This window comes from Manacus vitellinus, unplaced genomic scaffold (assembly GCF_001715985.3).
Source record: "Manacus vitellinus isolate BGI_N305 unplaced genomic scaffold, ASM171598v3 scaffold_54_pilon, whole genome shotgun sequence".
NCBI lineage: Eukaryota > Metazoa > Chordata > Aves > Passeriformes > Pipridae > Manacus > Manacus vitellinus.
In genome coordinates, this window is record NW_021940645.1 from 2,634,988 (window position 1) to 2,650,537 (window position 15,550).

General features: G+C 43.3%; 1 protein-coding gene across 1 annotated transcript; it reads right to left on the reverse strand.

The window, feature by feature from the left end:
* Window positions 1-6,191: 6,191 nt before the first annotated feature.
* On the reverse strand, window positions 6,192-10,573 carry GPRIN2 (G protein regulated inducer of neurite outgrowth 2). The gene has a single exon (XM_018081560.2). It carries the CDS (start codon window positions 10,559-10,561, stop codon window positions 8,762-8,764), a length of 1,800 nt encoding a protein of 599 aa, XP_017937049.1. The 5' UTR covers window positions 10,562-10,573; the 3' UTR covers window positions 6,192-8,761.
* Between the last annotated feature and the right edge of the window lie 4,977 nt (window positions 10,574-15,550).

A 15,550-nucleotide genomic window follows, 5' to 3' on the forward strand; every position in this document is an offset into this window, starting at 1 on the left:
CGGAGCCGTCTGCGTGCTGAGGGCCGAGCCTTCACTGCCCTGCAGGGGACCTGCAAAGCTCTCTGCTGTGTTTACTCACCTTGAATCTTTGCTTTTTGTGCCGAGCTACCTCAGTACCGGAGAGAAACGAAATGTTTTTGAACTCCCACACGAACGGTTCCATATATAGACTGCAAACAGATGTTTTAATAGCCATTTCCTGCACACCACACACAGCCTTTTTCCTTTCTCTAGTTTAGGGACTTCTCATTTCTGCAAACTTTTTAATTACTATCTATTCATCTGTCCCGCTTCACATCAAACAGAAGTACAGATTACACCTAACTCCACAATCATCTTTCATTTAAAGAGGTTCTCAGAACAGTTTTCTATAGCTTCTCTGGGCAGTCAAACCAAAGGCAGAACTTACTTCTGGAAGCAATGGGTACCAATGAGAACTCAGTGTTTGTGAATTAGTGTCCTGCCACAGATGAGAACAAATCTCTTACCTGTTGTGGCCCAAACCTATCAATTCCAAAAATAACAGAAGTTTTAACCAAATCAGTGCAATTCCTGAGCAAAGCAACAGACAAAAGGAACAGATTAACTTGTGATAACAGAAATGATTTCTCTTGTGCAAGTGCAGTTACCAGCAATTGGAGGGAAATACCCTTATTTATGTACTAGCACATCATGTATGCCATGCAGGCATTAGGACTCCATACCCTATGCACAGACACGTTGGTAAGCACATACCCAAACACCCAAATGTCTGCCAGCACAGCATCTTTTGTGTGATAGATACCTATGCAAGTAGGTTTTCCTAGGAATCCCACATGTCCTTGGAAACAAAACTACACGTGTGGCCATTTTAATGCTCACCCCTTTTTTTTCTGCTTCTTTTGTTATTAATTTTTCCCTCTGGAAACCCTCCAAAGTTTCATCTGGTAGATGCATCTGAAACAGCAACCACTACATTTACACATATCCTTTTGCAGAAACAGGAGATTCTTTGATGGCCAAAAATTAAATGTCTTCCCACCTATGAAGGGGAAGGCACACACGGTTTGGGTACAATGGATAGGTATTGCAAGTCACATGAGCTTTACAAATGAGGAATGCCCATATGTGCTTTGTAGGTTACAACAGGCTCCATCACATCTTCAGTGACAGCAGGAATGGCTCAACAGCTATGCAAAAATCTGGCAGTACAAAGTGTTATTTGTCAATAAGTGTGTTACTGACCTCATCATCAACCTCTGCCACGACAGCAATGTTCATGTCACTGAAAAATGGCCTTAAAGACGGTGCACACCTTTAATGAGACTTGTCAAGGCCAGGAGTGGGGCTTTGCTTCAGTACCTGATGTAATTCTCCCTGTGGTGTTTGCTGGCCAGCCTCCAATACACAAAGAAATACATTCAATAAGCAAAGTCACAAAGTCACATCCCAACAGTCATTCATCGATCCTAGACTTGATGGCTCCTACAACTTGAAATATTGAGGAAGGAGATAAGTATTAAACACAAATCCTTAGTCATGTTCCACATACACCACACAGACAGTTCTTGAATTACTGCCTGGCACACTTAGGGTATTAAAAATGCTGTAAATTTAAGAAATCAGAACATCAGTGGAAAAGTTTGCCATGCAAGTGTAGACCTCACTGCCAAAATTTCAGGGTTGAGGAGGTGAGCTTAAACTAGGAAAGATTATTATGAGCCACCTTCAGCAAAAGACAGTTGGCTTCTGTGATGCTTGAAAGGTGGGAAAGCAGTACAGGAAAGAGCTGCTGTGTGACATAGGGTGGGAAATTTAGCATCACAATAGAGGAAAGTACTTTATTTCATATAAAGGCACATAATACCCAGATATTCCATTTTTCTATGGCAAAAGTAACAAAAACTGTAAATAATAAATTAATGAGAAGAAAATGCATGGGGAAGGCCCAGGCCTGATGACTCAAGTGGGGTGCTGGCCCCACCACAAACACCTGTTTTTGAACACGAGGAAAGGGCCTCCAGGGAGGTGAAAGCAGAGAAGATGCAAGTCCCCCCTTTTTGCAGCCCCAGGCGAGGTCGCAGCATCAGTGGTCAGGCACAGCACCAAAGGGCTTACACTAGAAGGAAGGGAGCATGTAAACAGTGTATAAACAATTTTAACTAACCTAAAACCATTTTTACAAAGCTTCAACCTACTGCAGGAAACTTTTCCTATCACAAATATAGATTGAGCCTTTAGTGAAACAGCAGCGTGATTTTGGCCACTAAACATTTTGAACCTCCTCCCCATACACACACACACACACATATACACACACACACACACACACATATATTCCAGTCAAAATTGGAGCAGGAAGGGACTCAGTGCAGGCTTAAAGTATGAGGGCTGTGTAACAGCTCTAGGGATTACTCTCGTTTGAGTGGAGAAGTAGATTGTTGAACAACAGGCATAACACAATCAAAACAGGTCTCTGCTTCCTCAGAAATACTTATCTTTTCTCAAGATCCTCTTTAAGGAAGCAGCTACAGCAGCACAACACTAAATTAACCCCTAATTGTACTGTTAGAGTGAGGTTGGTGCTGAAAAAAGTGTGAAATTTAGCAAATGCAGATCACTACAAAAACAAGGAAGAAATTACAATATAACCCATCATACCATGAATTCAAATTAACAGGTAGGCTTTCCTAAAGTTGGATTCTCTGAGACAATGGCATTTGCAGGATTTTCCAGACAATGTGAACACAAAACAGCATTTAACTTACCTACATGCAGGAATTTCTGCTCAGTCCCGAGCAGGGGCAAAGCAGTTTGCCCTACAACCAGCACCAGAGGTGGGGCAAGCAAATTACCTATAACCATTGCAAAAAGCCACCAGAGGAGGTGAAAGGCCTGACTTTTTCCACAGGCACTGAGGGTTAGTGCCTGTGTCAGGGGAAGGACCAGAAACTCCAGCTCCAGCTGCTGCTGCTGCCAGGGCAATACATCACAGGTCAGGCAAAGGCACCCAGGCCTGGATAGCTGCGTGCTTCCTGCACTACGAAGAGCTGCCTGTCAGCAGGCGTGTGTTGGAAAGCACAGACAAAAGGGTGTTTGGGCAAGGTTCACTACCCCCCAAGCTCTGCCCCCATCTCTGCTTTACATTAAAATTGTAGGAGGTGAGCAGGGACCAGAAGATGCAGGGGAGGAGGAGTGGGTGTGTCCTGCCAGGCCATGCGCCAGGTGGAGCTCAGAGATGTAATCCTGGCCAGCAGCAGTTCACCAGGGCACTTGACCCAGATTCCTTCTGTTCCACTACCTTGAGCACCACGGGGGACAAAATCTCCCCTTCAGCACACCTGTGACACTGTTGTTGCTAGAGCTGTCTTTTGTGCCCAGAGGAGAGCAAGAGGTGGCTGGAACAGGATGGATGGAAGCTTGCAGCACCATTTCTCCCCTTTGTTTTCTAAGCTTCCTTCCCATCATCTGAGTGGCATAGCCTGTAGTACACTGAAAGCCTGATAATAAGACAGATGACATCTGTTTAGGTCACATCTTAGAAAGGATTAATGCTTCTCAGGACTTACAAGCTACAGCTTAGTACTCTGCTATCTGAACACATGGGCCCTGGTACATGTGATGGCTGTCAGCTCGAGACTCAGCACTTCTACAGCTCAAGAAACATGGAAGCTGGACATCCAAATGACCATGGCAAAGGATATGCACCATTCCCTTCACTGATGCAGACTGGTAGTAAAAGCCACAAGTGATTGTGTGCTTAGTCTGATGAAGGAGCTCCAGAAGGAAAAACAACTCCACAGCACTGGTTTTGCCTGGGGCAGGGGTGCTGCCCCACAGAAAATGACAGGCTCATTCCAGATGGCAGAGGCTGGGAAGTGGAGCACACCCATGCAGAGCTCCCCCTTGCAGAGGGGCAGGGGAGTGGGATGACCCAGACTGTAGCACCAGCAGAAAGCACCACAGCTCCCTCCCTCAGCAGGCAGGAAGTATTTGTGGACACGATGTACTTGCAGACTCAAGCAGCCCAAGGCTCTGTGCACAGGCTCACAGGCATCAGATTCCTCTTTTTTTTGCAGAGGGTCAGCTGGATCTTGTGACCTCAGTAAATAACAAGGTTTTGGAAAGAAGCTCAGTAGGCACATTGTGTTCTTAATTTCAGATCCATAGTTCTGAATGGAGAAAAAAGAAATAAAACTCAGAAATCAATCTTAGAGCCCCAAAGTCCTCTGGAAGGGAAAGATGAGTGGCTGACGCAGCAAGTTCCACTAAGTTATTTAACTGATACTGTGGAAGTTGATTAGAATTATTTATTTCCACCTCATAAACCCACATGCTGCCTCTTTCTCTCTTGCCAATTAACAGTATTACTTAGCACTAATAGACTGCTTTCATTTTCAAGGGGCTTAGGAAGACAAATTAATCACCTCAACATGCCTGAAAGGAACAGATGGCAATGAAGTATTAACATTGCAATTTCACAGTTGGAAAAGCTCCTGAAAGAGGGGGCAGCAGGAGTGTTTGGAGGGCACCTGGCCCTGCTCCCTGTGTGGAGCTGGGGTTCCTCAGTCTTGTCTCCACTCTGAGCTTCTGCTCTAACCCAACCTCACCACAGGTTACTTTTTCTGAGCAAAGTTACACTGTTTTTCTTATTCCATCTTCAACAGGGGTAACATCCCTCCAGAAGGCCTCTTGCCTCACCACATCTCCAGACAGGTTCTTACTGTTTTGGATTTAAAAGACTAAATGTCTATCCAATAATGCAATTAGTCCAGCCTGTCATCATTTCTTACTGGTTATAAGCAGAGAAGTGATCAGGAAGAAATACATTCCCCTGTCTGTACAGAGGGGCTGCTCTTTTTCCCTAGAACATCTTGGCCACATTTGGGTACATAACAGCTGACTGCTTTTGCCTCCTCCCACTTGCCCTGTCTCAGAGGACCATGGGCATGGAGCAGCATTGCTCCCTGGGGCCTTTAGGCTCAGCCCTACGACACACACTTCCTTAAGCTAACCTGGAAGGAAGATAAGCTTTCTCTAGAGCAGGGCTTCCCACAGCAAAACTTGTGTCTCAAGCGAGGGCTCTGCGGCCATCCTTAACAGAACCAGCTCAGGATCCAGGTCTCTTCCAGCAGCAGGAGCTCAAATCTGGTGTCTGCAGACACCACAGAGTGAACTGGGAGTGAGAGAGAGCCCACAGCACCCCTGTCACAGGCTGCCAGCCTTCAGAGAGCCCCTCAGCAGTGCATCCCCATCCAGCTGCTGCCTCCTCATCGCCCCGGGGCAGCAGGAATGCTGGGGAGCTTGTTATGGGGGCAGCCACGTTACTGGGCCTGGAGTGAATTTGGTTAGGTGGCCTTTCCACTCGATTCCCAGACATTAAGCAACCTGTCACACACACAACCCTAGAAAGCTGCTCCTCAGAACAAACGGACATTGTCAGGAGAGGACCAAACAATAGGGACAGTGATTTTAAAAGTGACCGATACGACAATGACAAAGCAACTTTTTAGTAGCTTGTTGTTTTTTAAAAATCGATTTAACTGTGGGAGGTTTTTATTTAAAACATTGAGAGAATATTCTCTATTTCAGTATTTAACCCCACAGTCAAAGGTTATCTCAAATAGCAACTGTGCAATGATAATAGTCAGTGTCAAATGTCTGACAGGTTTTGGTCTCTCCTCTAGGAATGGTAACAGTAAATAATAATTCAGAGTGAAATGAATTATTCTAACCCCTTTTCAGAGCCCTTTCTTCAGCATACTGATATTAGTATCAATTCCCTTTAACCTGTGCAGAGCCACTGAGCTAAGCATCTCAGCCCACTCTCAATCTCTCAGCCTCAAGTATCATATCCAATGAAACCCTTCTAGAGACATTAGTTAGTGTGTATGGACAACATAACACATCCAAAACGCTGCATTAGCTGTGGCTGTTCCCATATGTTAAGGGAAACAAGGAGCACTAAGGCAAAATGGTTGGAGCACCCAGTGTGTCAGTGCAGCCCTCACTGAGGATTCCAGGGAAAGGCAATCCCAATTTCCTCAGCTGTAACTGGTGCCTCAGCATTCAGGCTGGGGAGCAGAGGCAACATGATGCAGTGCAAACTGGTTTTCAAATGGGCTCAAGAAAATAATACGCCCTGATTTCACCTTGGCTTGATAAGCATCTGTGTTCAGCATTGACCCACTCAGTTATAAATCCAGTATGAGCTTTTCTGCTACTTTATTCATATTTGAAAATAGAATGTAATGGATTTGGATTTTCCTAAGTTAGAAAACATTAAAAAACAGAATCAGAGTTCTCACATTTATAAGAGTAACACTTAAACAGAGAATACTTAATACACAATGTGGCTGCATTTAATTTTTTTTAAAAATTGAACCCAAATGCAAAGTGAATCCAAATTGCCTTTTTTTTTTTGAGGCATCTATCATACAACAGAAAAGACTTATTTTATCCATGCAGCTGATATTCAGATTAGTGTTTCAGTTGGTATTTTTTTCCTTAAATCTCCATTAATATACATTGTACTTTAAACCTTTGCAAAAGCATAGGAAATCCTCAAACATAAACACTATTTTTATAAACAACAACAACTCCAATTGTCATCCTAAAGACTGTAATAAGTGAGCATCTGTTTTTCTGGACTTGCAAATCATTGGTATCCTCTCTCCTTACTTGTTATTTTCCTCATCCAGGAATGATAATCAGTATTTAGGACTGTGGCAGCAATGCACAAACCACAAATAACTGCCAACAGAGCCGTATGAAATCCAAGAGTTGTTCCAGTTTTTACAGTACAACAGCCAAAGGATTCCAGGGACTTGACCATGTTGTTCCAATCCCTTCTGCAAACTATCTCTTTCTGACAAGTTTGATACTGGTCCTATTTTATCACCTTCCTAGAGCAGGGGGGCTTTATTTTAGAGGGGTTCTTGGATTGGCAGGGGTGGGAAAGAGAATACAGGTTATTCCACACGTCAAATAGCTTAAAAGTATGGATTATGATGGCCATGGGAACAAGGTACACTTGCTATTTTAAAGGTTTAGTTTGACTCTTCAAATCTTTAATTCTCCTGCACACCCAATGACAAGCTAATAGACAACACAAGGTTTTAGACCACCATAGTGCTTGAAATTCTCAAAGTGTAATATTTGAAGAAAGGGAGAAATCAGCGTTTGATACTCTGGGCCATAAAATAAGTTCATATAGAAACTGTTTAGCTAAACTCTAAATAACAGCAGAGTGATTTTATTTAGCTACTCATTACTTCTTTACTTCTATTAAAGCTTAAAGAAAAGGAATTTTAACATCCAGGATCATTATCAAAACTTGGATGCTCAGAGCTATAGAAGCATCCTGAGTAAGGCATCATATTCCAGTGGTTTCAGACTTGGTTTGTATAAAACCCATTTTGAGCTCAGACTTCACTGAGGCCAAAGTCCCAGGGCCTGAATGAAGCCTCCTGAACTCAAAGTGAATTTCACAGCAGCCAGCTCTGCTTAATTCCACTTTGTCCAGGAGTGAAAATTTGATCTTCAGCCACTGTATATTATTAAATGAATGCATCACAGCTCATTGACCAAAGGCCACGTATGACACTGGGAATGGTATTCTCAGCTTCCTTGACAAACCTTTCACTTCAAGCAGGCCCTGCACCATGGCTGCATTACACTATCATAAAAGGTTTCTCACTGAGAAATGGTTTGCAAAGTTGTTTTTAGGAGAAAATAAATCTTTAAGCTGCCCAAATGACCAAGGCACTCGGAACAAATAACCTTAGAGCTGTACTTTGGGGAAGACACAAGGTCTGACTTCCAGCAGGCGCTTGACGTCAGACCAGAGGAGAAACACAAGACGAGCAAAGGTTACATGCAAACTGTCCCCTGTGGCTTATGCAACAGCCAAATAACCACTGATCAGCATAGATGCACATAAAAAGAACTCACTGGAAATTACTTTTAATATAAGCAAAACAAAACTGCTTACGAGTTGTAGGGTATGATGTGTGACAGACTAATCTGAACACCTTCTGGTTTATGTCTCTAAAACAAGCATTCAGTAAGTAATTCACATTACATGAGTCATCTTTGGTAATACTGTACATTTGTGTCAATCGCTTGGTAAACATCAGTTCTGGATATTTATAGTGTAATTCATCATAACTACAAACTAATTGGGAAGTTGGAGGAGCATCCAATGTACGTGAGCTCGTAGAGGGAAGAGTGTAGACTAGTAATACTGAAATTACTTCACAATTATGTAGAAAAAGTTACAATTCTTTGTCATAGAGCATTACACTAGTTTGTCATTCTACAGTTAAAGTGGGCTTATAGTCAGCATTTTTATAAATTAACAGCAAAAGCCCCCAAAACGATTTAAGGGAGCAGGATTGAAAGCTAAGAACTTTGATGAAAGCGTAATTTTCTAACTTTGTTTTCTAGCCCTAAATTATTAAAATACAGAAAAAATCATCATTATTTTAAAAAGATCCATCATTTAGAAAAGAAGTTTCATTCCTTACAATACAGTTTAAAATAACACAGAAGAAAACAGTGCTACATTACATACAGTCGAGCATTCGGACGACACGATGTAGATACCAGCTTATATTCTCTCTTATATGGCCCAACCACAGGTTTTTCCTTGCTTTGATGTATATTCGATGATCACTGAACTTCTCCCACTTATCCTGATGTGGACTGTGTTATCAGTTAAGAGTTGGCATTTATTTACAATTTAAAAGCAGCACAGCTATCCTGCAGCCTACAGCTGTGCTCACTCCACTGCAGTGCTGGAACGAGCACAACAGCTTGGATATCTCAGGGAATGCATCACTGTCCTGAAAGGCCTTTTTTTTGCTGGTTTTTCAGGAGGTGGCTCCTCATTACTTTTCTCAGCCACCTCAGCAGGCTCTGTCTGGAATTGTTCTATCTGAAACTCGAGATGTTTTTGAATGGCTACCCCGAGAACTTCTGGATCCACGGATGCCCCATACACTTCCCACGTCATTCCTTCATCATCCCACCTCACTTCACGTACTGGAGTTTTGGGGGCCTCCAAGTCTTGCTCCAGGTTCACCTCTGGGAACACATGTGGGTGACCTTCTGCTGCAGCTGCTGGGCTTGTAGCCACAGATTTGCATTCCATGGTCGGAAGAGTTTGTACCTCGGCATCTCTTCGCTCAAGAGGTGGTTTCAGTCCTCTGGTTAAATCATTCATAGAGGTCATAGTCCACATATCCTTAGTTGTCACTACCATGTCTGCACCTTGCTGGCTGCTGAGGGCAACGCAGGCAGCCTTGGTTTCTGGAGGAGCTCTCTCCTGATGAGCACAGTGCTGAGCGTGCTGCAGTTGTTCTCCAGGAACATTACAGCACTTCAGGACTCTCTTGGCATCCAGGCCCGATTCACTTACTGAAGACACCAGCTTAGGATAGGTCAGAATGTCTGAAGCAGAAAAGGAATGAAAATAGCCAGGTGCTGCTGGCTCTCTTCCTGTCTCACTTACGGAGCACACCAACCGTGGAACGAGCTGTATGGACGGGATGGGCAAGGAGTGGCAGTAGGCAGGGATGGTGGCATCTGCCTTCAAGGCATCCTGCCTTATACTGCAGGGCCCTGCAGAGTTGTTATGAACTGCCATCACCATGGGGGAGTATGCAGAGTTTGGAATATTACCATAAGTCAGACCGCCATGGATAATCCCAGTGGCTTGATTGAACATTGTCCTGTTTGGGAAACCATTTCCAGGCATGTGGTGTCCTAGAACAGCAGCGTGAAACGTGCCAGGATCTGTGTAAACAGTAGTGTTACGTGGAATAGTGCCACTGTCAAAGGTGTTTGTGGGTACTTGTTGGTCTCTAGGCAGGACTGGAAGATGAGTCACAAGGTTTTGATAGTGAGATGTGTTTTCATTTGTTTCTGATCCAAACCTCTGTGTTGGGAAGGACATCCTAGCCCCTGGTGGGCCATGTCTGCAGCTAGAAGAGCTCAGGCTGGAGTGGGTGGCACTGGTTTCTATGTGAGTGACATAAGTCTGCTGTTTGCAGCTGCAGGTTAGGTCTGAGTGGCTTCTCTGAAGGGCAGTTCTTGATTCTTGCATTTCACACATGCTTTGCTGGTGAGCAGCACAGGCTGAAGAAACATTCTCAGTGGTGCTGCTCTTTACACACATCTTAGCATCCCCCACTTCCCAGGATGCTGAAGGCTGTTCTGTGATAAGGAAATGGTTCGTAGTCTTAGTTCTGCTCTCTGAACGGTCATTTGCTGACGGGTCACTTATCTGGACCTCTGATCCAAGTCCCATCCTCCCAGGCTGTGAGGAGGACCACCCAGGACTCTGCACACTCCTTGCATCACTCTTGTTTTCCAGGGTATGGCAGATGGTGCTACTGTAGCTTTTCTTCAGCTCCTGTTTGTTGTTTAGCCTTTCCTCTAGACTTGATTGCCCAATACAGGTCAGATTTGAGGAGCTCTTGGACAGGGGGTGACTGTTGACATTCAAGAGTCTGTGACAAGTAGAACTCAGCGAGTCCTGGTAGGAATGAGTGTGGAGCTGGTGGCTGTCAGCTGACATGGCAAAAAAGAGAGATCTGCAGAAAATGGTGGAGAAGAAAAAGAAGCAATTTAAGAAGGAAATAAATGAACCAGAAACTATAATCTCTATTGCCTTCTGCCTGGGCTTCTTGCTACTCACAGTTCACAAATACCTTTGAAAAAGCGCAGTATTCTAGTCTATGTGTACTCAGGCCAGTCAGTTTCCACAAAGGGTTTTTCCCTAAATCAGATTCTGGTTTTATTGAAATTCTGGTGAGGATTTTTTGGTTTGGTTTGTTTTTCTTTTTTTTGGTTGGTTGGTTTTTTTCCATTTCACAAAACACAAAGGGAAAAAATTTTTTTGGTTTCTACCTTTTAACAAAAACAATCCCAACTATCATCTCCCCTGAATTCACTGGAGCTGTTTTTGGGACATGCAGAGATGTCATGTAACTTAAGCAAAGACAGATGTATTTTCAAACAGGATAACTCTTTGCCACAGTGCTCATTAAGCCAACAATGTTAACTGATTGTCAAAACAAAGAAACGTTCAGTTTTTAGTCTCTTGACATCATAATTTCAGAACTTATCCAGCTATTGCTGGAGCTTTCAAACATTACCAAAGCCATTAACAGCTGAACAAGTTCTCCCTTTTCCCCATACTCAAGCTTCTTCATATTTCATTTCACAAGAAGATCACTATTTTAGTCAACTGTTTTCCCAGACTCCACACAAGTGAACTGTAGATATGAACAAAACTGGTTTGGCTACCTGTGGCACAGGAGACGTGACATGAAACCCAAAGAAATGAGCTCTCCCAGGCCTGTGTGGAGTCAGTGCCAGTGTTCCCAGAACAAATAGTGCTGGGCAGCACAGGGCACTGATGCCCAGCTGGACTGTGACAGCTCAGGGGGCTTTCTAGCTTGTGCTGACCACTGGCACCATAGGAGGTGGCAGCAAAGAGGGATCCAGTGAAAGGTGGGAGAGGAAACTCCTCTAGGAACCATAAAGGCCCAAGGAGAGTCTGCACCTCAGCACAGACTGTTAAGGGTACATGCTTTGGGCTGCTCGGGCTGATCACCTTTGGGAATCCACAAGTTCATGCTGGCTGTGGAAAGTGCACACTCACTGCACTGAAAGCAGGGTAAAAACAAAACAAGAAAATCTTTAACCAAAGTATTGTGGTTCTTCTGTCCTTTTTTCAGTCACTTCTTGCTCCTACTGGTGGATGTAGCTATATATTGTTAGCACTGCCACAACTAAGAAAAGCTGTGATTGAAGATTTTGAATCTAACCAGATTTAGTGACTTATTTTTGCTGATTCAATCAGATCTTCCACTGATCGACTGTGCACATTCCCTCGGTGTCACAGAGGTGTTGCAATATTTCCATAACTAGGATATTTTAATATGCTCATGTATCTATAACTACACACATAGATGTATTTCTTTTCTACAAGAACTCAATCTGTTGAACAGGAAAATCTAGAGCATTTTTGCATTTCTTTGAGGTCAAGTACTACTGGATATTTTGTCGTGCAGATGTATAGTGGAAGCCACAGTTTCTCATTTAAGACAACTTTCCCCCAGATGTTCTCTATACACTCTGCCTCCCAAGCAGGTCTCCTACAGAAACCTGCACAACTGTGCACTGTATCACTAAAATAAAAATGAATGTGCGGAACAAAAAAGGTACATACCCGTGGTGAACAAAAGCATTCTGCAAATGTAACAGGAAAATTCACTCATTACACCAAGAACATGGTGGCTGCAAGGGCTCACACTTGACCCTCTCAGTGAGAAGCTTCTAATATGTGATCCTTCTAATGTGATATTTACAGGCTCAAAGAGTCATCTACCAAACAGCACAACTGATAAAGAGCATGCCTTTTGCTCCATCCACAAACCAAGAGCTCTACTGCTGATCCAGGCAGCTATCAGTGCTTGTAATTCCATTTTTACTGGTAACTTTGGCAGGCTAACAGGTTGCAATTTTCCCATCACCTGAAATCCAGCTGTGTTGCCTATTTTCCATAATGAAATTAAATTGAGCACAACAACATTAAAAAATAATAATATTTGCAATCACTTCCTTGGGAAGCTTCTAACTGCTGGTTGTGTAGCAGGGACTTGTGATTGGCAGCAACATGGTCTAGCAAAGGGCTTGCTCAAATTTGGACTGTATGCAGAAAAAAGGCAGTTTCCTGTCCTTCATACATGCTTCACCTCCTCCAGCACGTTACCTGTCCTGCAGCCACTTACACACGTGGGGATAGTCTGCCACACAGAGCTCAGAGGAGTCAATAGGATTAAACACCACAGCATAGCTGTCTGCAAGGTGAGAACCTTACACTTAATCTCTTTAACAGATAACACCTGCAAAGGCTCTCACACACACCGGGATGAAACAACACTGACTAGTGGGAATCCTTAGCCACACATATTGAAACGCGCAAACATATCCTCTTACAGATGATACACGGCTCTGTGAACTTTGAAGGGTTCTCTCACAAAGTTTACAAGGTTCAAATACGTAAATATACACAAAGACCAAGGCCTCTATTTACTTTCTATGTGTAGCACTGCTGCAGAAACCTCTGTAACTGAAAGAAGTGATGCAATTTGATTCATCACCTCACACAAAACAGATTCAGACAAATGAAACAGTCCAAATATAGTGACATATAGTCACTATATAGTTCTCCAAGAGAACTCTGAAGAAATTTATTTTTGCCCCACTGCAGGTGAAATCAGGACCGAATGTGGGCCAATGCAACATATATTACATATGCACATGTATGACATTAAAACCAGCAACTACCCTCAGCATCCAAACATCCTTGCTCAGATAGACCAGTGTTCCAGGCTAGCACAACTGTAACAATTATCCTATGATTTGGGCCTTGAAAACAATAGGAATGATTACCAGTTAACTAAAACCACATCTCACCTTCTCACCGGAGACTTTATGACACAGTTAAGGATGGGGAAAAAAAGGAAACAAAGCCCCATTCAAGCAAGATGAAACAGCTTCCTTGAGAATAATGCACTTTCCTGTCATGTTGAAATCTGGAGTTACTTTTCCCAGACAGCCTGAACATTTCTCCTTTTATAGGCCACCTACTGCTTCCCCCCTCCATTCCCTGCTCCTTTGGCCCACTCTGGAGCTCTTACACAACCAGCACATTGTGTCCACCTGGCAGAGGCAGGGCCCTGAGCCGGACTTGTGCACGTGGAGCTCTGCACGGAGAGTGACAGCTGCAGAACAGACCTGTGGCAGCCCTGGCCTTTCCTCCCCTCTGCTGCAGCCAAATGTTGCCTCAGCATTTCACAGCAGCACAAGTGAGCCTGCAGGTGTGCCACAAACAGCACCAGCTTGCTGATCCCCTTGACTTTTTTTTTTTTTCAGTGGCTTAGCTCTCATGACATCAATTCATCAATCCAAACACACCAATCACTAACGTCAGCACGGGGAGGGAAAAGAAGGCTGTGCCCCTCTGGAGAAACACAAACTCACACATGGCACAAACCCACAGCAAAGCTGTACATGCAGCGCTCTTCTTCCCAAGTCTTTGGAAATGGCATGGAATCTTCCTACTTCCTACTTCCCAAACCACATTTCACACGAGCAGTGCTGGCACTGGCTGCTCAGGGTGCACAGAAATTCTCCTGTGTAGGTCCACCCCCCCCAGGAGGGGCCCAGTGCCACACGTCCCTCGTGGGCCTGGGCGGCTCATCCAGCCGTGGAGAAGGAGTAGGAGGGAAGCAGAAGTGTCTGGATGGTCATACTGACACACCTACCAGCAAGGGGATGGATCAGGCACCCAGAATTGTGTGACAAACTTTTAAAAAAAACAACAAAATCCACCCCCAAAACATGGGACGTCTCTAATGTCACAGTCACACACCACCACTGTATTCTGTGAATCAGCTAATTAGAAATGGATTAGCATGTGAAACACAGAGACACAGCTGATTTACTGGGTACTTAGAGACCCAAACCAGCTTTCTCTGTGCATGCTGGGTAGAGAAGATTGCTTTGCTTAGCTTTGCTTCTTAAAAAGTAAATATATAATTTATAGGAAAGGAATTTAATTCAAAAATACCTATTGTAGGTTCTGAGTTTGTCTGAAAGATTCTAATTTTGAAGTTCAAAGGAAATCCACACCTGAATAGACAAACAAGAAAGCAGTAACTTTGAGGCAGATACTCTGCTGTGAATATATAGAAAATTGTTAGACAAGCAGAGAAAGGATTAGGATAGAAATGGAATTAACATCCACTATTTTTGGCTTAGCTTCAGATAGCTTATGAGAGGATCTAGGCTGCTTTCACTAATTCCACTGAACTGCTTTAAAGCAACAAATGTGTATTTTGCTATGACTTATGATTAAAGTTGTGACCTATTTAATGCACCAGTAAATTTAGTCTCAAAATATTAAATATAATGTATGTTATGAATCGAAAGACATACACTGGTAAATTAATGATGATTGTAAAATTCTTCAGTATTTTTATGTTCCACGCATGTCAATATATAAAGCCAGATTTCATGTAAAATAATAATACTCCATGTATTCCAGTATGATCATATTTAGCTCCTGAGTTATGTATCCGTTAGTGATTGCTTTCTTCCCTGCACTGGCAGGCTTCAAAATAGTGATATGACAAATGAGACATCCACAAAACAGATCATAGATGTCATAAAGAGGACAGTAACACGGGATGCTGACATGAGATGATGTGTTAATAACAAAAGAAATCCAGGTATGCTTGCATTTCCTCCAACAAGCAAAGAGAGAAACTACAAAATGCCATAAAAGTAACTCAGCTGCTGGATCCTTCTAGGATGCTTGATTTTGAGAATTCAAGAAAAAATCTACACTGCAACTTGGCAAGAGTGACTATGCTCTTTGACAGAATCATCACAGAATGGTTTTGTTTGGAAGGGACCTTAAAGATTACCTAGTTCCAACTCCCTGCCATGGCAGAGATGCCACTCACTGGATCAGGTTGCTCAGGGCTCCATC

Bases quoted from the DNA above. Each gene is read 5' to 3' on its own strand.
- GPRIN2 (XM_018081560.2), bottom strand. From the start codon at position 10,561: ATGTCAGCTGACAGCCACCAGCTCCACACTCATTCCTACCAGGACTCG.